The sequence below is a fragment of the Chinchilla lanigera genome, unplaced genomic scaffold, assembly GCF_000276665.1.
Source record: "Chinchilla lanigera isolate Chin_1 unplaced genomic scaffold, ChiLan1.0 scaffold00038, whole genome shotgun sequence".
Classification (NCBI taxonomy): Eukaryota; Metazoa; Chordata; class Mammalia; order Rodentia; family Chinchillidae; genus Chinchilla; species Chinchilla lanigera.
The window spans coordinates 116021-142960 of record NW_004955439.1 but is presented as its reverse complement, the minus strand read 5'-3'; the positions used below and the strand labels follow the sequence as shown (position 1 = coordinate 142960).

At 39.0% G+C, this 26940-nt stretch overlaps 1 protein-coding gene and 1 long non-coding RNA gene across 3 annotated transcripts in view; one reads left to right on the top strand and one right to left on the bottom strand.

Annotated features, from left to right (window-relative positions):
* Positions 1-6469, bottom strand: part of LOC102019535 — a 9248-nt gene extending 2779 nt beyond the window's left edge. Inside the window, exon 1 of the long non-coding RNA XR_001235216.1 lies at positions 5194-6469. This is a non-coding gene — a long non-coding RNA (uncharacterized LOC102019535). The remainder of the gene's footprint in view (positions 1-5193) is intronic.
* The window catches only part of Pex7 (peroxisomal biogenesis factor 7), a 66977-nt gene continuing 44719 nt past the window's right edge, over positions 4683-26940 (top strand). For both annotated transcript variants that reach the window (XM_005390459.2, XM_005390461.2), the window contains exons 1-5: positions 4683-5013; positions 6868-6925; positions 7793-7943; positions 22762-22839; positions 23196-23304. In XM_005390459.2, coding sequence (XP_005390516.1) covers positions 4899-5013; positions 6868-6925; positions 7793-7943; positions 22762-22839; positions 23196-23304 — 511 coding nt within the window. In that variant the 5' untranslated portion in view covers positions 4683-4898. The remainder of the gene's footprint in view (positions 5014-6867; positions 6926-7792; positions 7944-22761; positions 22840-23195; positions 23305-26940) is intronic.

The window sequence follows — 26940 nt, the reverse complement described above, 5'->3', positions numbered from 1 at the left end:
ATTGTGATGGAAACGTTAATCAAAATGGCCACACCTCCGGGCAGGGGAGGTGGATCCTTCCCCTGCACTCCATGTGCTGTGGCTCTGCCGAGAAGGACAGAGTGAGGGTCACTTCCTTTTCATTTGCAGGTGCAGGAACTCATGGTGGTGGAGCTACAGGACTCTATGCTCCTCCCCATTGCTGTGAGTTCAAAGAACATGAGTGCTCCAGCTCTGCCTTTCTCTGTCAGGGTGATGTGGTCTATGCTGACTGGAACTCACTAGTGTCTACAGAACTGAATGACTGCAGTCTTCCTGTTGACACTGGTTCAGGAGCTCATAAGCCATCTCATGTCACCTCTGAAAACAGAGCACATAGAGAATGTGAGAGGAGTGGCATCACATGCATTGGGACCTCAGGTATATATACACACAAAGGTCCCAAAATAAACATACAAAATGTCCTCCTTGAAGATAAACGTCTAGGATGGTTGAAGTAGTACATCTTGTATATTTTATAAGCCAATAAAATGGATTCTATTACTGTGTTAGTTCCTTTCCTCCTGTTGCTGAGACAAAATACCTGACACCCAAAGTTAAAGGACGAAAGGTCTATTTAGCTGACAGTTTGTAGAGGTTTTCAGTCCACAATTGCCTGGCTCCAAGGCAGGGTGGCATGGCAGAGGGCAACACAGAAGAGAACCAGTTCATGGCAAGCAGAAGGCAGCAAAAGCAGCAGGGAAGGGAGAAGACGAGCCTCTTTCTGTCCCTTACACTGTATCCAGGATACCAGGATCAGGGTGGTGCCAAACCAATGAGTGGACTAATTTAGTAATCACCCACCCTTAATCCCAGCACCCTTAATCCTAGCATTGCACCCTGAATCAATCAGACAATCTAGATTCAACCTCTGAAAAAGCTTTGCCTTTGACTCCATGACACTTTAGAGGGTCATCTAAATGCAAACTATAACAATTACAATTGGAAATCCAATTTCCAGCCTTCATTTATCAAGTTGGTGTTAAGAACTGGACAAGAGCCTCCTGGTTCTGGTGGTTGTACCCATCATGATATTGCCAGTGAGTGACACAGTATGGTGGATTCCTCTGGCTGCAGGAGGAAGTAGCTCAATGACACAGCATTTGCCTATGGTATGTGAGGGTGGCTTTAGTCTCTAGCACTGGGGAAAAATTCTGCTTATTTTGCCTTGAAGCCTCTTGTGCCTTCAGCTTTTATTGTACAAATCCCTGCCATGGCTCGGCACTTCTCTATCTGTACGTTAGCCAGCACTTAAGAACCACCCAGAAGAGCATAGTGGCACATGCCTGTAATCCCAGCACTCTGGGAGGCTGAGGCAGGTGGATTTCAAAGTTGATTACAGCTTGGGCAACTTAGCAACTTAATGAGACCCTGTCTCAAAAAACAGAAAAAGGGCAATGGATGTGAGGTGGGGATCTGAAATATGAGGAATGTTGCCTAGGTAATGAGGCATCTATATCCTATTTCAGGTTCATGAAAGAGTAAGAATTTGGGGCTTGTGTGGTTTGGAGGTGAGGGGTGCATATGCCCAGGCTGTCCACCTCTACAAGGCTGTAATTACTGTCAGCTGTTATAAATTAATGATCAGTTGATGTCATTGTATGTTGAGAGTAATTTGTGTTTTGCTGTAGTTTTGTTTGCCCTTTCTCCATTCCAATTAGGTATGCAGGCTCTTTGTGATCCCTGGCCACTTTGTGAGCCTTTTCCAACTGGCACAGAAGCTGCTGAGAACCTTTGGTGAAAGCCTAAACTCAACCACTGAAGTTGACATGTCCTTGGGGACAGAGAAGCAAGAGATGATCATGTGACGGCCATGGTTAGGAAGAGGTTGAGAGTGAATAGCTCAAAGCATGGAGAAGAGCATCAAAGCATGTGCGGGAAGGGTTTCATGAAGCCCAGAAACAAGTGGCAGCCTATTTCTTCACGGAAGCTTTAACTCTGTCTGGAGCAAAATGTGGTAAAGAAATGCACATTCACATGACCATTCAGACTTGCACATGGAGCTAACTGAAGACTAGAAAATGCTCTTCCATTTGCCCGACACTGTGAGGCTCTGGAGAGAGAACAAAATTCTGATTCTGTCTTTAGGAGTCTTTAGTATCAGATTCTAATGTGGCCCTCATGAACAACAGGAAGCCCCCAACAAGGTGAGGTTGGATTTTCTAATAGCTCTGCGTGATGGATATTTAAGCTTGCTTGGAGAAAATACAGTAAAATCTTTTTTTTTTTTTTTTTTGTGCTAGCAAAACTTTGTCTTCTATCATAGTTATGATTGGACCTTTGTGCCTCTCTCTTTAGTACTGGGAATTGAACTCAGGGCTTCATACATGGCTAGGCAAATGTTTTACCACTGAGCTACAACTATAGCTTTTTCTATTCTGAGACAGAGTATTGCTAAGTCACTAAGATGCCCAGGCTGGCCTTAAACTTGCGATCCTCCTACCTCAACTTCCCAGAATGCTGGGATTACAAGCATGTGCCACCATGCCCAGTTAACAGTTGCTATGGGTTTTTTTTTTTTTTTTTTTTTTTGGTTTGTCTATGCAACTGTTAATAATGATTGTCAACCTGACTAGATTGAGATGCCTACCAGATTAGTAAAGCAAACTTTAGGGTGTGTCTATGTGTGTCACAGAGGCATGAATTTAGGGACTATTCTACTTTCTAGGTCTTTCTTTTCTGGTGCTCTTTCCAATCTATTCTGCTTCCTAGCTGCCATGAAGTGAGCAGTTTTGCTGTACCACGGTTTTCCCATGCAACAGTTCTGCTTTAAATCCAGCTGATCATGAACTGAACCCTTTGAAGCCATGAGCCAAATTAAACTTTTCCTCCTTTAAATTGTTTGCAGGTGTCCTACATTTTATACCAGCAATAGAAAACCTGACCAACACATTCTACTTTGGGGGCTGGGGATTTAGCTCAGCGGCACAGCACCTGCCTGGCAAGTGCAAGGTCATGAGTTCGTATTCCTGGTACCAGAAGAAAAACAAAAAACAAAAACCATTCTACTTTGTATCAAGCAATGTAATAGACAGTAGGCACTATATGTTTTTATAGTCTTAAAAACTTTTGTTGAGTCTTTTGCCTCAGAAGGATCCATCCACAAACCTGTCCATCTAAGCATTCATCGTATGTGTACAAATCCTCCCAACTTGAGCTGTTCTTAAACAGACTAATAAATGAATCGGTAAGATCCACCTTTTAGGTCTCTCCATTTTCTTAGCTTCTCTTGCTTGGCAGGCCTTGCATACTGACATTACCTCCACAGTTCTATCTTTGGCTCTCTTTCCTTTTCACCTTACTCTCTTTCTGACTGAAGGCAGTCACAAACTCTGGCCTAAACTGGAAGATCTAAGAGTCTCAGACTTGCTCCTCCTTCCAACAGTTCCTCCATCTATGCAGGCTTCTAAGTTAGAAATCTAAGAATCATTTAGATTCCTCCCTCTTCCTTGCATACCTTGTATTATGAGTTATTGTGTTAAAAATCAGATCTGAGTCTTACTTTCCACTTTCATTGCTATAATTCTTGAACACAGAATCTTTTTTCAAGTTCTAATCATCTTTTCCTTGAACTATATCTAACACCTTTAAGCCATCTCTAATCTCTAATCTGAAGGCATATCAATTAGAGTAGGAGTCCAATCTCTTTGGGATAGCATACAACTCTCAACAATCCCAGCTGCAGTACAGGTCAACTCTCTGCCCCTAAAATTCTCTTCTTCACACTTCCTCTATCTGGTTGTGCTGAGTCCTGGCAGTGGTGATGCCCTGTGGATCATGCTGGTTTAGGGTTGAGTTGCTCATGTTACTCTTGCTCCCACAATAACTTCTAGCTCTTTGTTTAAATAAAATCTATTTATCTGTATGCACTCACCATAAAGACCACCTTTTTTTTGGAAGGCTTTCCTACCATCCCCAACGGTAGCATTGACCATTTCCTTTTTTAAACATCCTATACTTTTCTTAGCACCTACAGTATTTTGATTAGCTTTTACTGTTTACATATCTTCTCTTTACAAGACTTTAGTATCCTGAGGATCTGGACAATATCTTACTGCTTTTAAATTTCAAGAGGTTTGCACTGTTCTTGGCTTGCAAAGTAGATCACAAGACTTGGTTTTGTGCCTGTTAACCTGCCTTAATTACTAACTACACTATCTTTTACAGTGTTTACTTGGAAGATAAATTATATGGTATCCTCCATGCTCCACAAATGTTTGAAAGAGTGAATTAAAGGTTGAGAATGTAGTTCAGTGGTAGAGTGCTTGCCTAGTATGCGTGAGGCCCAGAGTTTAATTCCCAGTACTGAAAAAAAAAGAGCCCCTAATTAGTGCTAGGATCTGAGTACTTATTACTGGCTATACACATATATTACAGTGCTGGGCGAGGTGGCAGATGCCTGTAATCTGAAGACTGAAGCAGGAGGATCTCAATTTTGAGCCCGGCCTGGGTAACCTAGTTTCAAAATAAACAAAAAAGGCCTGAGGAAGTAGCTCAGTTGTAGAGCGCCCCCAGTTCTTTCACAAGTTAAAATAACTAATGAAAACCAGTTTGCCCTGCAGAAGGGGCTGAGATGCAACACCAAAAATTTTCTAAATTAGCCCCTAACCCCAGCTCACTGCCCAGTTAATCTAACCGTAGATCACTTCAACCGGCCGGCGGAAGTCAGTTTTGCTTTGCCCAAAACAAAAATGGTCTCCATTGGCGTCAACGCCCTTTCCGCTGCGGACCAATCCGACTCCTCGTTTCAGGACATGGGCGTTCTCACTTCCGTTTGCTCTTTCGGGACCTCTTAACTTTTGTCAGCTAGTCGCCACCGTCCGCTTCCTACTCGGACAATTTTTGTAGCCAGGGCCGTGAGGCTGGACGCGGCAGGGAGAATGAGCGCTGCGCGGACGTTGCGGGTGCCGGGCCGCCACGGCTACGCGGCAGAGTTCTCCCCATACCTGCCTGGCCGCCTGGCCTGCGCCGCCGCGCAGCACTACGGCATCGCGGGTGAGGCCGGGTCGCGCCGCCTGGGCGGGGGATCGCGGCAACGCGCCGTCGAGTGGGCGGGCCGCCGCGGGTGGGCGGGGCCTCCGGCGGATGCCGGGGGAGGTGCTGGAGGTGGGGGCTTTGGTCCCCTGCGCGCGTGACGCCGGAGAGTTGGTCCGAGCCCGGGATCTGATTCCTTACCAGTTAGAGAAAAGAGGCTTAGCATCCAGGTCCTTGTTCCTGAAGGCCGCATTGTCTCGGGTGCGGACCGACACGCGTGCACGCCTAACGTTCGGGTAGTTTCCCGGCCAGTGCCCTGATGAGATGTTACCAAGATACGTCCTCGCCTTTTGTCCCTAGGGGAATGTATACATTTGAAAGCAATTGGTTTTGAGAAGTTGTTATGACTATATGTTTGCATTGCATCATAAATACGCTCACCTGGGAGACTGGTCGTACGAACATATCGCACTGAAAGCAGAGGTTAGAGGCATAAGCTAATTGTATCTGGCCGTGGACTAGCTAGAAAGGCGCGGGCCCATTCTCGATTTTGCTTTCTTTTAATTCACGTCCTAGCAATTAGTTACACAATTCAAGTCCCAGCTATTGTTTGCACACTGGAGTAGTGCAGCGAGTCGTTACATAATGTCAGCGATCCATGGTATTTTTTTCTTTCTTAAATCCTACAGTAGAAAAAAATGTGATTTCTAAAACTCAGAAATACTTTACCATCACCATTACTTACTGGTGGTACATTCATATTTACAGTCTGCCCACCAGTTAATTGAAAACTCATAAATCTGTAACATTTTTTTTTTTGCAACAACGACTTAAAAGGAGGTAGTATTTGAAAAACGAACCAGTCATGTTTAAGTAACTCCTCCCTTGATCTCTATAACGATAAGTATATCTTTTAAAGGGCATTAGTTGTGTAGTAAAATAATTCATATTAGACAAGATATTAATACGGCTTTCAATACTTTATCACCAAGTATTTGGTATTTCCACATTTATACTTCGTTTTAAAATTCCATGTTGGGTGTATTTTACACTTACTGCCAAGGCAGAGTGATTTAGTAGAAGGATCCCAGTGTGGAGATACTGAGATACATCATCCGTCAGTAGGGAGATAACACCAGCTTGGCAGGTTTGCATGCCCGGCACCATGGCTGATCGACAGGCACATGGGCATTTCTCCTCTGTTAGAGCTGTGTCAGAGCTGGAATCAGCTCTGATTCCAGTCAAAGGTAAGATGGTAGATTGAATATTTAATCCTCGAGGCACACTATGAAAAACAAACAGCACAGTTCTGACCCTTTGGTGTACACAATCCCAGTAACTTGAGGGGGAAATTTGTGGTAGTAAAATCAGGTACTCAGAGCTTGACACTGTACTTCTTTGGTCTTAGATGTTCCTGGCTTACTTTTCTTGTTACTAAGGCAAAATACCCGACACCCAAAGTTAAAGGAGGAAAGGTTTATTTAGGTCACAGGTTGCAGAGTTTTCAGTCCATAATTGGCTGGCTCCTGGGTAGGGTGGCATGGCACACAGGCATCACAGAAAAAAAACAGTTCATGGTGGGCAGAAGGTGGCAAAGCAAGCAAGGGACAAAATAAGCCTCTTTCTGTCCCTTGTATTGTATCCAGGCTATCGGGATTAGGGCAGTGCCAAACCAATTGGACTGATTTAGTAATCACCCATTGTTAATCTTAGCACCTTTAATCCTAGCATTGCAGCATGAATCAGTCACACACTCTAGATTCAGCTACCTCTGAAAAATCCCCACCCTGACTGCGAGAGGCTTTGCGGGGTACATCTAGACACAAACCATAAGGCAGGTCCAACAGCATGATCTGGATTTTTTTTTCTCTTTAGGCTGTGGAACCCTACTAATACTGGATCAAAGTGAAACTGGGCTTACAGTTTTTAGAAGGTAAGGTAGCTTTAATTATTAAACTTATGTATATTCTCTATTGCAATTAAAGCTTTAATTGAATGAAGTTTTGAATCTTTTGGGGCAATGAAAAGTTTGTTGAACTTCAGCATTTGCATAGTGTGGAAAACCTTTTTGCCATTATGCTATGATTATGCCACATTTCCTCTAAAGCTTTTTAGTGTCCGTTTATAAACTATAAGATTTAAGCTTAAAAGGTGATCCAGTAAGTATACTGTGTAACAGTGCCTGCCTTTGCTGACCGAATGTGGTTTAGCTTTCCTCATGCAGGACTGAAGTACCCATCTTGTGGATTATCCAGCGCCTCTCCTTTCTTTCCATGCCTGTCTTTTCTGGGTGACAGGCTGTTGTACCCGTTAATAGTTCCATCAAGTTAGTTAAAGGTTGAGAAAAGAAAGTAAATTCTGCCAGAAAATAACTAGCTATTCATAGCTCAGGTGAAAGGTTTATGGGACAAGTGTTACATAGCTCAGGTGAAAGATTTATGGAAAAAATTGGAGTTAGTCTAAATTAGTATTTTGAAGTGCTTGCTGGCCTATTGTAGGAGTCACAAAAAAACGGTAAGCTTCCAGTATGGCAGAATGCCCTCATGTTAATAGTTCTGTATTAGCAGTTGGGAGACCTAATTTTAATCCAGCTTTGCAGTTTCCTACCTGTATCACCTGGGTCATTCTTCCGGCCTTTCTGTTTCTGCTTCTGTAAAGTACTGCTTTACTTATCTGCTGTGCTTGTGAAGACTATGTAAGACAATATATGTTAATGTATACAGTAAACTAAAAAAACAAACAAACATAATAGTAACATTGTGATTGCCATTTGTTTTTTTCTTAAACGGTTCTGGATTAGCTTTGACTGGAATGATGGCCTGTTTGATGTAACCTGGAGCGAGAACAACGAACATGTCGTTGTCACCTGCAGTGGGGACGGTTCACTGCAGCTCTGGGACACTGCCAAAGCCGCAGGGCCACTGCAAGTCTATAAGGAACACGCTCAGGAGGTATGGAGAGAATCTGTTAGAGCAGATTTTTTTTTTTATTTAGATTTTGGTTGAAATCCATTTGAGGATGGACACAGAACTGTTTTCAGGGGACAAGTTTAAATTTTAATGATTCTTGCATATGTTAGATGTCAGTTACTATTTGATTATTCAAACATAAAGTACCTCTTGGCCTAAGGAACTGGTGAAGAAAACAAAAGGTCAGGCTTCACATCTGGCAGTAAAAGTGCCTCCAGTAGTACACTATGGCATCATCTCTTGCAGAGAACCGCCGCTTTCTTCATGCCGTAGAATACGCCTGCCATGCAGTGCCTTAAGATTGAGCTAGGACTAGTTTACACAAAGACATCACAAGATTGTCTTAGGCTTCAGTCAGATTCCTGAGGATTTTCAGAATTTACTTGAGCACTAGCATCAAATAATGAATATGAGGAAGAGCATACTAATGAAAAATCTGAATCTAGATTGTGTGTGTCTGTGTATGCATAACATAGGAAATGGGCTTCAGTCATCCTAAAATATATAAGTATTTTCAGTGAACATGATAGTGAAGACATTCAGGGTTTCACCTTAAATTTCAAAAAACATTTCCTCAGAGTAACAGTAGATCCTTCAAGTGAATACCTGTAAATTTAATTTCAAATTTTTATCTACCACAGGACCTATTCCATAGTAGGCCATCAACAGATTTTTATTAGATGTAAAAATACAGTCTTTTTTCATAAAAGTTTAGTTTTGTGAGGGTACTAGATACCATTTTATATTTATAGCTATTAAAAATCAATATATCTGAGTACTGAAAATAATGAAAATTTTACTTAGTCTGTTGTGAAGGCCATTTAAATAAATGTAGTTATAAATTACTGTGTTTTCAGAAAATCACTACATACTAAGACAGCTTTGATAGAGGACAAACTTCAGTTGCAGGATGTCAAATAAAAGAAAGAATCTCCCCAGAGCAACATGCCCAAAATTCATTTTGGATACCTTTATGACTTTTGCCATCTTCTTATACCCATGAATTATAAATAACTTACTGTTTTAGTTTCCTTTACTTTAAAAATATATTTCCTTGCAGAAGTTATTTTTCTTAATTTTTTGCTGCCTTTTATTATCTCTGTAAATTGTCTATAAATTCTCTATAAATGGTAACTATTAGATCATAAATAATATCTAGTTATGTTCATATTATTTTTAAATTAACTGTAAATTTTTTTTTTTTTTCCCTCCGGTACTGGGAACTGAACTCACGACCTTGCGCTTGCCAGGCAGGCGCTTTTGCCACTGAGCTAAATCCCCAGCCCCTGTAAATTGTTACTTTGTTCTAAAACAATATTCATGAAATCCTAGAGTTGATAAGTAGCGGGTATGTTTATTTGTTGTTAATATACATTAAGATAACTATGTAATGAATGAAATAAATGTATGCACTAGCTAAAGTCATTTCTTGTACAAGCAGTGGTATGTATATACTCTCTGGGAAATACCGTTCTAGAATGTCCCGGACAGATGATGACTCAGTCTTTACTTCATCTCAGTGAAAATGAATTTCCCTATTTTCAGGAGCTAATGTGACTTAGATTGCTCTATTGGTTGAAAAGTTGCTTATCGTACAGCCAGATCTACCTTCTGTACCAACCAGCCGTTGCTTCACTTTTTGAAGTGCTGAGACTAAGACCAGTCTCCTTTTCTAGGAGAAACCTCGAATATAGGCATCGTGCTCCCTTTAGTCTGCTGTCTGCCGAGCTGTGCAGTTGTCATTTTTTCAGCCTGTCCTCAGATTGCATGATCTGTACATCGTTCACCCTCTCGGTAACCCTCCTTTTGTACTCTCCTGTTTTTCAGTGTCTCTTTTAATCTTTCAACCTCTGGCCCTAATCATATCCATTGAAGTAACTGTGTACATCTCTCTCTCAGCCATGTCATAGTGGTGCATGCCTTTGATTGTACTAGTACAGCCTCTAGGTCTTTGTTATTTGAGCTACTATGTATAATTATGAAACTGGTTTTTTGAACTGAAGGTGTACGTGGTTTTGTGTGTGTGTGTTTTATAGACTGTTATTCTAGGTTGTCCTTCCTCATTTATATTTTCAAATGATTCCTTGGCTGTTAATGTAAGAAAACCCAACTAAAAGTGTTTTCAATGATTAGATTTTATTATTGTGTGATTACTGTTATTAGTTTACATGGATGTGTGAAATAATAAACTAAGACAAACTTTTTAGGTATTTCTTACAGCACCTCTACTTCTTGATACTGATTTCTGTCCTCCACAGTTCTGGCCACTATTACAAAGTACTATAGAATGAGTGACTTGTAGACAACAGAAGCTAGTAAGAATTCTGGAGGTTGAATTCCAAGATCAGGGTGTCAGCATGGTCAGGTTCTGGTGAAAGTCCGCTTCTAGGTTGAAGACTTGTCTTCTGCTTGAATCTTCACATGGTTGAAAGAGGTTAAAAGAGGTCTTAGGAGTCCTGTCTGTCAATCTAATCTAATCTAATCTAATTTAATCTAATCTAATCTAATCTATCTGTACTGGGGATTAAACCGAGGGCCTCTTTTCAAAACTAGTTTTCTTCATTTGGAAACTGAGCATAGTAGTACTTTGTGTCAGAGGGGCATAGCAAGTGCTTGGGTCAAAGCCAGCACTGTATAAATTGAGCTATTACTGTTTACTTTTATAATGAGGTTAGAAATACTTAAAAAACATTAGACATTTTCCACTTATCGATTGTATTATTTGATTCCTGTGGCAAAAATGTGCAATAATTAATTTTCAGATTTTTAGATAATACAAAATAGAGAAATTAAAGATTATGACATTTTTGGCCTTGAGTAATAAAGAAAGTCGTGAAATACAAAGAATGAAAAATGTATTACCTGTGTGCGTGGATTCTAAAGAGTGTCAAAGCAAGAATCAGATTCTTCTGTTTTTTAACTGATGTTTACATAGGGGTTATGTCATAGGCCATTATGTCTTTTACACCCCTAAAAAGCCTTTGGTTAGCCACGAGTGGTCGCACATACCTTTAACCCCGCACTCTGGTAGGCTGAGGCAGGAGAATCATAAATTTAAATCCAGCCTGTGCAACTTGGTGACTTAGGGAGACTATGTCTCAAAATAAGAAACCGAAAAAGGGCTGAGGATGTAGCTCAGTGTGAAGGCTCTGGGTTCAATCCCAGCACCCCACGCCTTTCCCCATCCTTTGACTTAGCTTGCTGCTGAATATATAATAGGAAGGGAAGAGCAGCAAACATTTTAAAAGTTCTGTGAAGAGAAATACAAGAGAGGGTGAACTGAGAACATTGTTTTTCTACTTCCTGATAGCACTGTGCTATCGTGTGTGAGTTAAAGTGACTTACGTGACAATGTTGAATCATTTAATTACAGGTGCTTTAATTTTTCATTTTTAATTTGCTCATTACAATTTAAAAAACAATTAAAATTTATTTTCATTGTCAAATAGCATCAATAATATCCACTTGCTGAATTTTTCATAAAATGTGTGATCCATTAACATTTTTGAGTATTGCCTGTAGTAAGTTATCTTTGAGTGAAGCATATAACTGTTAGTATGCTGTTGTGGAGAAAATGTATCTTATGTATGTATGTATATATGTATGTATGTATGTATGTATTTTTGAGGCAGGGTCTCGCTGTGTTGTCCAGGCTGACCTTGAACTCACTGTGTAGGCCAGGGTGGCCTTGAACTTGAAGGGATCCTCCTGCCTCAGCCTCTCAAGTGTTGGGATTACAAGCATGTGCCACCATGCCTGGGTTATATTTTGTTTTTATTTTTTCTTTCACATAAGGTGGTTTAATTCCAGGTGATACAGAGTAGAACAAAGATCAAAAAGCAGACTATGGCAGAATTATAGGCTGGGTTTACTTTAAGTTCACTGCTGAGGTAGGAATAGCTGAATGAAAACTAGAGAGACAGTGAGCCTCTGAATGATTTTTTTTTCTTTTTTTTTTCAAACAAAATTTTGTTCTTAAATGTACAACAGACAGACCACACTTCATTCTAGTTAGAGGTGTCAAAAGATATTATGGCAGGGAATCCAGATATTTTAATAGGAACGGAATCTAGGGTCACCATCATCAGGCACAAGGAACAGTTTATTTTCTGCCAAATTTCTTAATTCCACCTGTGGCCAAGGGCCGTTTTCCGTGGCCTTTGTTTTTAGCTCCTCACGTTCCTTCTGCTCCTTTTTTGCTTCTGTTTGAATGCTGTCTTCCTCGTCCATCTCCTTGGCCTGTTTCTTGGGCTGCTTCAGGGGCTTCTTGCCACCTTCACAGCTGAAGATGCACCGACACACCTCCAGAACCTGGTTCAGAAGCCAACCTAGCTTATATTTAAAATTAAAACTTAAAAAAAAATAGGAGACAGGGTCTTGCTAAGTTGCCCAGACTCAGCTTGAACTTGTGACCCCCTGCTTCAGCTTTCCAGAGTGCTGGGATTACGGGTGTGCGCCACCACAGCCGGCTGAGAGAATGCATTTAATGATACGTTTTGTGGTAATGATGCCCCATATAGTTAAAACCTTGTTTACTTTAAAAGACAAATCAGCCAAGCATACATTTAACACCAGTGTGGTCCAGGTGGATGTGTATTTACGTTTAAAACTGCACAGCAGATTTGTTAACTATGTTTGTAAACATTTTTTCTTTCTTCTTTCTCTTTAAAACAATCAGAAAATTGGAGGAAACGATCGTACTTGATATATTTTCTTTTGTATGTTTAGTTAGTCAGCTATTCACTTAGGAGAAGGTTACTGCCCTAAGATTTTACTACAGTTTAAAATCATCACTGTGATTGTAGAGAAAAATAGTTTCACGTTAGGTGTCAGTTGATTCAGTTTCCCTGTTTTGGATTTTCCTGCCCATACAATATCTGTCATCACTTTTCAGTCTTTATGTTTTAAAAGCACTTTTTGTATTAGTATTTTTAAATTTGAACTTGTACTAGAAGAGCTAGACCTGCTGGTAGCACATATTCCATGTCAGTTATTGATGATGTAGGCGTTAATAAGCCCCGCACCCCGACCTCCACTGATCTCTGGAAATGGTTCTGGGCCATAGGAGAAAGCCATTTAATACAGTGTGGTCAGTGCTGAAATGTCTGGAAGGTGCACAGGCGAACCAGGGACTGCCACAGATAGAAGTGCCGTTTGAGTTGAACCTTGGGACATTAGTAGTTTGCTAGGCAGCCCAAAGGGAAAATGACATCTAACAGAGATAAGTATCTGCTCAGGTTAGGATTTGTATTAGAGCACAGCATGTTCAGACAACAAGGTGTCTGGTGTCACCGGAGCAGGATGCGTGTGTGGCGGCGTGGTGGGAGATGAGGTAAGGAAGGTGGGCAAGTGTCACTTCCTGATGGGGCGCGAATGCTTGCTAGATGGATTGGTCGTGATGCTTTGAGAATTCAAGAGAAAGTTTGGATTGCATAGTTTTTTGGCCACACAGTGTGAGCAAAAAACAGGACATACGTGGATGGATAAGTATTTTCTACTTAATCTATTTCTTCAGGTGTCAGCTGGTAGGTAGGACTGGACTATGAATCTGGCATTTGAAATTTTAGTATTTAAAATGAGAGAACTGTGAAAATGCAAATACTTCTTTTAACTCAGTAGTTCTCACACTTTGCTGTGCATTTGCATCACCTGGGGAACTTTAAAAAAATTTTCATACCAGGTCAGTGTCTTGGGGTTGAAGCAAGGCATCTTTCGGTATTAGGTAAGATTCCCAGATGATTCAGCGTACACCAGTGTTCAGAAGCTTTTCCTAGGCATTCAAGGCTAATGACCGTGATATACCTGTTAGCTGATATTTTGGGGATTATAAGAGTAAACATGTAGATTTAAAAGGATTTTTAATAAAGAAGGTGATTTTCTTTCCCTTGCAAAATCATTATTCACAGTCTGTTTATCTAATGTCAAAGCTTCCTAAGTTTTAGAGAAATTCCTAATTTAAAAAAAGAGAAAATGATCATTTTAGATAGATGGAAACTGAAATAAAGTAAGTAAAGAAGGTCTTTCGTGCACGATTATTGCTACTATGTCTATCATCTCTTATGTACTTAGTGTAGGTGTCAACACTACATCTAATTCTATCGATAGGAATTAGAACCCCATCTCTCTCAATTTAGAATCTATTATGAAACATATAGGAGAATTATGTAATCTTACTTGGTAATTTTTAGTCATATGGAACTGTAAATTAGTTTTGCTGTAAGCTCATATGAAGTGGATTTATTGACAAAACTATTTAAATATATGTCTAACTTACATTTTCTATCAGGCAGGACTATGAGAACATATGTTATTTTTATTATTTAGTACAAATAGATATGCTATATACTATATATACTTCAAAATGGAAAGATAATGCAAAAAAATGGTTACCTTTAAAGTCCCGAATTTTTCATTTTTTTATTTAAAGAAAGTAGGAAAGAAAGGGCGGTGAGGACTAAAAGGGAAGTAAGATTTCTCTAAATATTGCCTCTGTTACAGTTTTGACTTAGGACCATTGAAATATTTTGCGTAATTAGAAATCTAAATTAAATTAGAAAGAAAAGGCCATGCTAAAAATTGAAAACAAACAAATAAACCTAGTGGTTTGTCAAACTAGCTACTGAAAATAAAATGACTTTAAAACACACTATTGTGATTGTACTATATTTGGTAAACAGAAGAATTGGGAATAAATTCTAAACAGCATTAAAAAAAATCAGTGTTATTCCTTTGAAACTCTTATGTGTATCTAATAGGATAAACTTTAACGGTAATTATGTCATTAGAAACCAAAAGTTTTAATGTAAGAGAAAAGAGATACAGGAATAAAGAAGGTAAGTAGCAGTACTTAAAATTGGATGGAATTTCCATAAACGTCATGAATTATTTTTCTCTATCTAAAATATATATGTAGTACTTTGCAGTGTAAAGACTTAGGTGTAATGACAACTCAGTAGCAGTGAATGTCCTTAGTGTCTAGATTATGGCTTCTAAATACTGTTTCTTTCCAAAACGAGCAGCAATCTTTGGTGAAATCATTTGTTCCAGTGCTGGGTGGGAAATATACAAGATAGGGTTAAGACTTCTTAAAAAGCAGGAAAGCTCTGAGAGGCTGATAGAGACATGTCCAGATTATAGAAGAGCAATTTGAAGGAGTTCTCACTGGCCAAAGATGGAGCAATTTGAATATCATAAAGAATGATAATAATGAACTGAAACATGGCACATGTACATACTTATATATATGTATTTTCACTCTTTCTATGAAATTGTGATGGTTAGAAAATCATCACATTAATAGACAACCACTTCATCCTGAAAATTGATATAGAATCAAGGTACTTACCTTGCCTTTTCTATATGAATTCTATTTTGGAGTAATCAAAAGTTGCCTAACATTTTTATGACAGAATCCTAGCTAATATATGCAGGAGTATTAACAGAATTTGAAAATCAGCAGCAGCAACTCCTAATGAAATAATGACTGGGGGCGAGGGTCTTCTGCAGAGGCTAAAACCATTAATTTAAGATCAAAACATTTTCTGAACAATCTTGAATCACTAAAAGTGGGTCAGTCGGAAATTATATGCCTCCTAATGTAATAGGAAGCTAAAAAAAATTGAACTGAAATCTGATTAAGCCTCCAGATCTAACTTCCAATTTAAAGGAAATCGGAAGGGTAGAGGAAGATGTTAAATAGTGCCACAAGGAAACAATTAGCCAAATCGAGAATGTAGCAAATTCTACAGGATGAATAACTTGGTTTCTTCAACAAAGAAATGTCAGAGGAAAGGAAACAGAAAAAGCAGAGAGGCAGGAGGAAGGGTATCCTGGACTAGAAAAGACTTTAATGTGGGTGTAGTGGAGCACGCCTATAATCCCAGCACTGAGGGAGGCAGAGGCAGGAAGACTGCAAGTTCCAGTCCCACCTGGGCAACTCCAAGAGACCCTGTCTCAAAATAAAAAAAATTTAAAACATTTTAAAAGAGGAAGGCGTAACACTAAGTGAAAAATGTGGATCTTGCTTGGATAGTGATTAAAATAAACCAACCTGCAAAAAGCTATTTTTGTAACAATGAGAGAAATATGAATATATACTATTGGACATTACTGAGGGGCCATTGTTAATCTTGTTAGGGATGACAGTGGCCCTGTGCTAAAGTAAAAAGAAAAAAAATCTTACTGCTGAAGTACTTAGTGAGAGAAATGGCCTGATGTTAAAATATTCTAGCAGTCAGTCAGTAATGGGACAGATGAAACAAGATGGGCAAAATGTTGATAGCTACGGAAAGGTGGAATAGGTACCTGGGGATTTATTGGACTTTTCTCTGTGGATTTATACATGTTTTTAAATTTCCATAATGAATTACAAAATTGAAGTTTGATATTTAAAGAAGTAGTCATTTCTAATCACTCAGTAATTAAAAGTCTGTATCCCTTTTTTTGCATCAATATAGATAAGTATGAAAATCCTGGGCAAATTTTTTATTTGATACTTTTTAATTAAATAGACCAACTTTAAAGAGACACTAATTTATAGCTGATTAAAAATGAGCTCTTTGGGAATTAGTTTCATTACTAAAGTTTTTCTTCTCAAACTGGTTTGATGAAGTTCTGACTTCGTAAAACACAAAATACTCTTCAGTGTTTTTTTTTCATTTTTCCATTTTCCTAATAAATTTTCTTCACCACTGCCAAGAATAATTTCATAAGAAGGCACCATTAGATGGCCCTGTTCTTAAAACAGGTACTGTGAACGTTTTCATTTTTATATTTAATTGACCATTTGCCTTGTCTGTTTATTGGGAGTGGAGGTGAAAGTTGGGAATAGGGAAGGAAAGGAAGAGTAGACTAAGATGTGCTTCCCCTCAGATTTGTTTCTTTGTTCCTTAATTCGTTCCAAGAACTTCCATTCACTCTACTGCGTGCAAGGCACTGCCCTCAACCTAGCATGGAAGGTGGGCAAGTCAGGCAAGTTCTTGGTATTCTGGAGTCCTTGCACTCTCTGGGAGGGAAGCCAAAGCTGCTGTTGGCCGATACATAATGTGCTAAGTGCTACAGGTTGAACATAGTGCTGTGAGAATGGGGATCTTGTCTGGGAAAGGGCAGGGCGGGCATCCTAAATGTGAAAGAAAAGTAGGAATGAGCTACTCAGGTGTGAGAAGCAAGGTGAAGAGCACCGTAGAGGTTGAAGGATGGAGCCTGTAGGCCTGGTGCAGTGAGCACTGACCATGGTGGGAAGACATTGCACATTTCTAAAAATTTGCAATGAATTATCTCATCCATATAAAATATATGTAAGATACGTAAATGATATATTGAACACCGTGTATTCATTATCTAGTTTAAGAAATTGGGAGTCTCTGGCTATCCCTTTCTAATCCTGTCCTTCCTCTCCCTCTCTTTATCCTCCCTCCTTTCCAAGAGTAACCGCTGTCCTCAATTTTCTCTTTATATTTTCTGCTTGTCTTTTCCTTTTACCATATATGGACATATTATTAAGCCATCTACTGTATAATTTTGCATAATTTTGACCTTTGGGTAATAGAAGTCAACACGGATGAATCACATAATGCTGAGTGAGGATGATAGGCTGCAGGAGCCACATAATATGAAACCCGTGAAAAGCTGTGTGCATTAATCTGTATTTATAAACACTTTATTCAGTATGCATAATGACTAGAAGTGAACAAGAATCTGTGGGACAGCAGTTAGAAGGATGTTACAGTCTAAACTGGTTGATGGTGGTGGCCTCTTCAGAAAGATTACAAACTCTTAACCATGGCCCCTCAGGGTGTTATATTCTAAATCTTTGCCCTTGCTTTTCCACAGATACGGTACGCTTGTTTCCTACTTCCTGTCTTTCCCATTCACTCTGCCTGAAGTGGTGCCTTTCAGATCAGCACTCCAGTCTTTTGTCACGCTCAGATCTCTGCTTAGAGGTCTTCCCTGATTGTTGTATTGAGAAACCACACCATGCCCTTGCCTCGTTACTCTGCTTTATTTTTGTGGTCTTAAAAATCACAACTTGAAGTTATACATTTATTTATAGGTGTCTTCTTCTGTTAAAATGTAAGGTCCACGCAGGCAGGTCTTGTCTCCCACCGTACCTGTCCCCTCCTTGTTTTGTACAGAGTAGGTGCTTACTAAATGTTTGCTGACCAGGTGAGTGAACTGGCTTGAAGTTGGGATAGTGGAATCCAGTCTTCTCTTTTCAGCTGTCTTCCCAGATGTCTCCATGACTATAAGTTCTTTTCAGAGCTTAGCTCAAATGCTGTTCATATTAACTATTTCCATATTCCAAACTCAGTGTATATAAATTAAACGTTTTCTTCCTCTACTCTGCCGCTTCTGTTAATGACACCATCACTAAAGTTGCACAGAACCTTCGTACTATCTTGTCGTGTTCTAGCCCTAATCACTAGGGTGCGGTATGCCGTGCGTGGTGTCTTTAGGGGCATCTCTAGTTACTTGTTACTCTGCTTTCTGCCTGCTGATCTTTTAGCCAGTCCTCAAGGCCCTGCTTTAATCATCTCTTCTGGGTATCAAGTTGCATTTTCCATCACAGCACCCCTATTGCACTTATGTCTTCAGTTGTTCTTTGATTAAAATACCCTAATATTTTAAACACAATAAAACAAAATATTGATTGATCGAGTTGGCTCTTATTTTTTTTATTATCCCTTTTTTTGTTAACCTCACCACTGTGTCTGCCCTATCCTTACGTTTATTGTAGAGACTTAATGCTTGTTACTTCGTTGTGTGACAGACAGGACAGCAGGCAACAACCTCTGTCATCAGCCAGGTTTTCTTACCTCACATCATTTGTTCTCTGATGGCTGGGTTTTCTGATCTGATGGAGGCGTTGCAGTATTGGGATGAGCAGTCATAAGGTTTTGGCTCTGGCGTCACGATGGAAGTATGTGGAAGCAATGGAGTCTAAGCTGAAAAAGTTGGTCTTTAGTTAGCAGTACTTAGCAGTGATGCAGGTTGTGAGGGTCAATTTGATTGGTTATAATATTGTAACCAACAATTATTGATTGCCTGTTTTCATTGTGATGAACCTACATGTACTCAAAACTCAATGGTTTTGCTCATGAGGAGGTCTCCAATATCTCGTGAATATGGCAGTTATTTAACATGACCTTTAGTAAAATGTGTAAGTGCTGGATTAGACGTAGGTGAGAGCATTTCACTGACTGTGGTGCTCACCAGAGAGGCTTAGTTCATAGAGGCTGTACTGGGGATACGTCTTGATCGATAAGTGGGGTTTTATGAGCAGACAGGGACTTCACACTCTTGGATATGGATAACTCATGAAAGTGGAATTAGTCTAGGCCCAGTGTAGCTCTAGTGAAGTGTAATGCCAGCAGGGGCAGGGCTTTATGTCTCTGATATTAGAGCCGCATGAGACCGAGAAGTTCTGACTTAACAGTGCCTTCAGGCAGCTTGCTGTCTACAGACAGTCTGGCATAGCAGCTAAGAGTAGGCTCTGCGATTAGGCTGTGTAGGTTCCGATTTCAGCTCTGTACCTAATTAGCCTGGGGAGTGTGGACAAATACTTAATCTGTCTGGGCCTTGGCATGGAAGTATTTACTTCATAGAAATGAACATCACATGAGGTAAAATATATTAAGTTTTGACGAGAACTTCTGGCACACAATGTTCAATAAAGATTTTTTGTTTTGTTTTGTTTTCAGCTGAGCATTTAACCCAGAGAACACTAAGCTACATCCCCAGGGCTATTTATTTACTTTATTTTTATTTTCATTTTTTATTTTGAGACAGGTTCTCAAAAAGTTCTCATTGGTCTCAACCCTGTGACTCTCTGCCCTCAGCCTTTTGAGTATTAGTAAAATTTTTGTTGTTATTAGTATATTATTGTTACTTTTGACTGTTCATATCAGCCTAGAGCAGGAGCTGGCAAACTCCAGTCTTGCAGGCCAAGGGCAAACCTGGCTCAATGTTTGATTTGTAAATAAAGTCTTACTGGAATACAGCTGTGCCACTGACCAAAGCTGCCTTTATGTGCTACAAGCGTTGAGTGTAGTAGCTGTGACAGTGCTTGCTGGCCTAGAAAGTCTAAGACACTTACCATGTAACCCTTGATAGAAGAAATTTAGCATTTAGTATGAGGCCTTTGTGGGAGAAATTTAGAGGCTAAGAGGATAAAATCAAATTCTTTAGCTCTCAAGATCTTCAGTGGTTGCTTCCAAAACTGTTTTTTTCCATTCTTAACTAACAGATAGTCCAGCAGTTTTTTAGCCCTTCTATTTCCTTCATGAGCTGCTCTCTGGTGCTAGGTTGTGATTCTTCCATGGTTCTAGCCACCCTTCTGTCTCACATGAAGAGGGCAGCAGGAGGGCCTGGGTAAGGGTTGGGGTGTGTGAGGCATTTACTTGGCTGCAAATGCATAAGCCCCTGTCCCTAGTTTTGTAATCAAGATAAATTTGTGAATGCACTATTTTTAAAGTAACAGTGTAAAAGCTGTATGGGGAACAAAATATAAAATTTCCTTTTTCACTTTTTTCTGGAAAACTTAATAATTTTATTTTTAAAAATTCTGGCTTTATTGAATTATAATTGACCAATTAAAAATTATATATTTAAAGTGTATAATGTAGTTTCTTGATACAAGTAACCTTGAGTAGTGATTCCCACAATTACACTAGTTAACTGGTCACCTGACATAGTTCCCATTTGTGTATGTGTGTGTGTGGTGAGAACATCTAAGACCAACTTTCTGCAAATTTCAGTTATTCAGTCATAGTTACTAACTACAGTTACTGTGCTGTGCCCTAGAGCTCTTCCCTGAGAATTTGTCCTCGCGGCCACATCTCCCTCTCTTCCCGTCGCGAGCTCCTGACAAGCACCATTCTATGCTGCTTCTCTAAATTTGACTTTTTTAGACCCGATACTCAAGTGATAAAACATCGGAATTTTAAATAAATACAGCATCAGTGTTACTGGTCTTTCTCTTCTTGAACTCTAACATGGCTCAGCATAGCACCAGGTAGCAGAGCGCAAGTAACCTTTCCTTAAGCCGTAGAAAAGCCATACTCGCATATCATATTCTTGCATATATGTGGAGTTAGAGTTTTTTGTTTTTGTTTTTGTTTGCAATACTAGGTACTGAATCCAGGACCTTTGTAGTGAGCTATATCCCCAGCTGTTTTTAAAATCTTTAGTTTTGAGACAGGGTCTTGCTAAGATGCGGAGGCTGGGCTCGAACTTGTCATCTTCCTACCTTAGCCTCCCATAGTGCTGGGATTGCAGGCATGATTCAGAATAACCTGCTGGCTGACCACATTTAGTAACATCTACTCAGTCCATGTCACTACCATTTTTGTAAAGGATATTTATGCGCATATGGGGTGACGGTATGTATGCAGTAAATGTTTAAATTTAAAAAGTGTACTATAGTAAAAGACCCATTGCCATTAATCCCCTCCAAATCTTATCCCCACTTCAGACACGCTTATCCCATGGCTCTTGCCACTTTTTTTTAGTCTGGAGACAGGATGTTGCTTTGTGGTCCAGGCTGGCCTCAAACTGGTTTCAATCCAAGCTGGCCTTGAGCTTACTTTGGAGCTCAGGCTGGTCTCAAACTTGCAGTGATCCTCCTGCCTCAGCCTCCTGAGTGCTGGGATTGCAGGCATGCACTACCACACCCAGCTTGGGTTTTTTTTCTTTTTTTTGGATACTGGGAATCAAACTCAGGACCATGCACTTGCCAGGCAGTCACTTGTGCCGCTGAGCTACATCCCCGCTGTGTAAGTCTGCTTTCATGAATGTCTTTATGGGGTGTAATAACAAATACAGTGAATGCTGCTGCTGAGTGCCATCCAAGGGAAAGGCAGGCTTGTAAAAACATTACAGTGTGTCCTCATCCACTTTGTATACTGGATGGATGTGGTATCATAGGACTTCTGACTCTTCCCCAAAGCCAGAATGACCATGAACGGTAGAAGTTTTGAATTGATTCAGGAGATCAAGGCAGCTGTGAAAGTGTGACTAAAGACATCACAGGGAGCTTGCAGAACTGCTTCAGAACTTGGCAAGCACCATGATAAAAGTGTTTAAAGTCAGGGGAGTATTTTGAGAGGGGTTAATGATGATGAGTCTTGTAGTATAATAAATTTAGACAACAAACAAAATTTAAATAATTGCCTTGTATTTCCATCACATTATGTAGCTTATCGTAATGGTCTCTGTATAATCTGTTGCAGAATGACAGAATGAAAAATATTCCCGTAAGTTTCAAATAGCTCATTTGAATGGTTCCCTGGGAGCATTGAAGCATACACTGGAATAGCAGCATTAGATAACTCGAGTTGCTTATTAAGAAATCTGAAGGGATCACCTGTTTCCTATAAGGTTTTGCTAAGAAAGGCTAGAGAGGGATATGAATTGAATTTTAATGCTTTCTGATAAACATTGATAAGGCAAGGTGTTTTGGATACTGACTTTTTAATCTGCTTTGATATTTCTTCACAGTGTTGCAAACAGTGATTTGTTGATAGGTTTAAAAACAGGTATAATTTGTTTTAGTGAAGAAGTTTGAAAGTAATCTGTAGAATTATATTAAATCAGACAGAGTCTTATCTACAAGAAATAGACATGGCAAATGGACGAATCACCTTTCCATTTCTCAGACATAATGTCGAGATGGATAGGACTTTATCTGACGTTTCCATGAAGTAAATTAGTTATTCTAGCTGGCTATCACTGTTACAAGAGATGAAATGTAATATTGAACTTGATGCTATTTTGCTTTCTAAACCCTTTAAAATGTTTTTAGGTTTATAGTGTTGATTGGAGCCAAACCAGAGGTGAGCAGCTTGTGGTGTCTGGCTCATGGGATCAGACTGTCAAAGTGGTATGTCAGCATTACTGTAATTTGAAAATAAGTATTCTTCTCTCTAGAGCTTCTGCTGAGTTTTTTCTTTTCCAAAGTGCCCTTCTGTAGCTTTAAAACTGAACAGTTAATTTTTCCAAATAATATATTAAAACATTAATTAGAATTTAATATTTTCTAGTCTTTGGGCTATGAAATAAAAATTAGCTTACCATTGATTATTTGACCCCTTAAAGACCATCTTACTTTATTTAAAAATAGGTCCCCAAAAGTACGTTAGGTATGTCTATGTGTGAATCTATGTAGTATATTATAGTGTATATAAGAGCGCATACTTGAATTTACCTCGGGTAATTGGTCTGTTCATTTATTTGTAGTGGGATCCAGCTGTTGGGAAGTCTCTGTGCACCTTTAGCGGCCATGAGAGTGTCATTTATAGCACAATCTGGTCTCCCCATATCCCTGGTTGTTTTGCTTCAGCCTCAGGTAAATAATTCTGAAATTACCAAAAATACTGAAGAGTGTCTTTGTTTCTTCCATTAGGTGGCACTGTGTCCCCTAGATTCAGAGAAAATGGGAGTGTGTTACTCCGTTTTTGTGCCCTGAGATCTCTTCATTTTTTACCCACTTCTTGACAAGAATTAGCTGAGGCCCAGATTACTTCTTACAATGAGTCTCACTCCTAAAGAATAACTCCTAGTTTCTTGGTAAGGAAAAATCTGTGGATGGTAATATCATAACTGAGAAAAGGGATATAATTTGAAAAAGAAGATCGTTTTCTTTTAGAAAACTCTTGAACCTATGAGACACACATGTGGGCTTATCAATGAGCGGGTTGAGTTTGGAGCTGAGAAATACGGCCTTGTGAATAAATACCAAGTCATTGGCTGAAGCCATCACAGTAAATCAGAGCACCCGGGGCAAACTAAGCAGAAGAACCTTTATTTTTATTTTACTTATTTTTTAAATAAAGCAGTTTATTTGAAGGTGGGAGAAGGGGGAAAAGAGAGAGGACAGACAGCTGCTCTGGGCGAGTAGGGAAAATTTGAAAGTGAATTGCTCTGAGACTTTAGAACAGAGCACAGGTGGGCGAACCAGTGCCCTTAGATGAAAATGGCTGACAGTTTCCGTAGTTTTGCTGGAACATGACCATGTCTGTCCACTTACATATTATCTATGGCTGCTTTCCCATGGTGGTGGTAAACTCAGTAGCTGTTACAGAGAATTAGTGGCCCTCAAAGTCAAAAATATTTATTGTGTAGTTCTTTGTAGAAAATGTGTTGCGACCCCTGGTAGAGAACCATGAAAGGAGATAAAGAACTGGGAGCTCTTTTGCACAGTTACTTGAGGGAGGAGAAAGGGGAGGAGGAGGTAGTGTGTTCTGGTGTTGTCTTCTCATTTAATTGTCCAGCATCCAAAGGCAGGGAGGAGGTGGGACAAGTGTTCCTTTCTTGCTGATAAACTGTCAGTGCTGTGAGTTGTCGACTTATGCTGAATGGCTTCCACAGCAAATGTACTGTCAGAAAAATCCTTTCAACACTTGCTTTTCTTATTTTTAATTCTAAAAATTAAAAATAACCAAATTTACCTAAATTCTTGAAGTTTCATTTGGTTGGTTGAAGATACTCAAATGGAAACTTTCAGGTAAATTGTGTACAGATATATCCATTTAGATTGTAGACTTTTATGAGGTCTTTATAGTGAATAATGACCATGTCTTTGTATGGAGCTGTAGTTAATTTAAGAAATATTTTGACTGTAATAAAAATTAACAGCTTATTTTCTAGAAAGAAAACTAGTACTACTATTTTTTAAAAATTTCTAAGTTACCTGAGTCAGCTTATTTGTCTATAATCTGAATTCAGTCTTTGCCAAAATGTGGAGTCTTTTGGGATGAGGCCAGTTAAAATTTTCTCTAGTCACATTTCCTTTTCTTTTCTTTTCTTTCTTTTCTTTTTTTTTTTTTGGTTTTTTTCTGGTACCGGGAATCAAACTCACGACCTTGCACTTGCCAAGCAGGCGCTGTGCCGCTGAGCTAAATCCCCAGCCCCCACATTTCCTTTTCTACGAATGAATTTTTACTTTGATTTTTTATCATTTTGTGACCCAGCTAATCACAAGGCTGGGTGTATACTCAGTAATTGATAGCAATATACTTAATTTAAATTAATTAACCCTTTAACCTGTGTAAATAATTTGAGTTAATCAACTTTTCTACTTTTAATTTAATGAAAATGAAATTGTAAAGTTCATAGTGTGTAGTGAATCAGAACTATATGATGATAGTTTAATAGTTATAATTTTACCGCTTTATATTTTTACCATTGTTGGCTGAAATTGAATGAAAATTCGTATAAGGGCATAAGTTAGATAGAGGTAAAGAAAATTTTCTTAGAGGGAGGGATGCCCTTTGGCTTTATATCCTTTACTGTAGCTTCAAAGGAATCACTTGAGACCCTGGATGAAATTGGTGCTTAGAATAGATCCACCTTCCAAATGAACAGAAGCACACTTCCCTTCCAGTGAAACAGTGAAGGCATGTCTGCTGTGTGCTCTAAAGGGCAATGCTTGCAGAATTAAATTTAATAATAAGTCTAATTTTACATATTTGGAAAAGTATTGGTAAGTAAAGTGCCTTAAACTACTGATAGATTTTTAAACATTCTTTCATTTTTCTATTGCATGTAAATTTGTTTTTATTATAACAAGTAAGTAATTTCAAGTGTAAAATTGCTTTCATTTCTTTTGCGGGGAGCTGCTGGTGTTGAGTCCAGGACCTTTTGCCTGCTAAGGACTCACTCCAACCCCCAGCTATACTCTTACCCTATCCTCATTTATTTTTAATCATTGTTCTTTTTATGCCTATGACCAAATATGAAACCTAGTGACAGAATCATGAACTAACACAGCTGCATTTATTTAAACAGAGGCAGAATTGTGTGTATTAGCCTTTTGTTTAGGCTGAGTCATGCATACCTCTTCCTTTTACACTGGCCTTTGTGTGACATTATGCATATAATATTGACACTGGACAATGCATATGGAATATTCAGCGTATAAGACTGGGTAGAAAGAGATTAACTATAGAGTTAGCAGTGTAATTACAACATTTAGCTTTTTAAATTGTCTGTATAGTTTGCATGGGTAGTATATAAAATTCTTCTATCGACAAAATGACCATTTGCTTTCACAGAAGAGATCGTATATTTAATTAGGTTATTTTGTTGTGTTACATTATAAATATAAATAGTGGTTTTATCCCTTTGATTAAGAATTAAAAAATTGAACTAAGCTGTGTTAGAGTGTCATTTATTTGCTCATAGAGTTGAAAAGTCTAGAATTAAATCTGGCTTTAGAGGCATGGCTGGATGTAGGGCTCTGCCTTCTGCTGTGTTGGTTTCAGTATCAAGTACCATGCAATGGCAAGATGGCAGTAGCTACAACCCCTATTTACTTTCTAGTTTGTGTCCAATAGGAAAACCTAAGAGATTCCCTCTCAAACTTCCACAAAAGCTTTATTTTCTCTCATTGGTTTTGTTGAATCCATTTGGATTATCCTGAACTTCATTATGGTGCCTGAGGAAGAGGGATCTAATGTTTTGATTGACTCCAGCCTAGTTTAGCCGCTGCATTTGGGAGCAGAAGATGGGAGAGGGCTGTATGCCAGCTGCATGAGGTGAGGATGGAAAGAATGAATGATGATAAGGTAGAAGTAGGTGGATAGATTCTAGAAGGCTGGTGTTCATTAAGTTGGCTGCACACTTAAGGCTTAAAATAAATCAGAGGGGACTCCTGGTACCAAAAAAAAAAAAATCAGAAGGGATGTGATGAATCAAATCAAGCACTAGAACTATAAGCTATGAAATATGTTCCTTAAACAAAACAAACAAGCTTTAAAAAAGCTTTCCTTATGAAATTGGATACAGTAACGCCATTGAGAAAATATATGAGAAGGTTGATTTATCAAACATTTGCCATTTTCTTCATGATGATTTTAAAATAGTAGTTTATTTCATAAATTTGAAAAAAAAATTGAATTTCTCTTCCATTCTACAATAATATTGAAAGAATTGTGGTAGAGTAAAAAGTAATCTCTGAAACTTTTATTATACTTTAGCTATT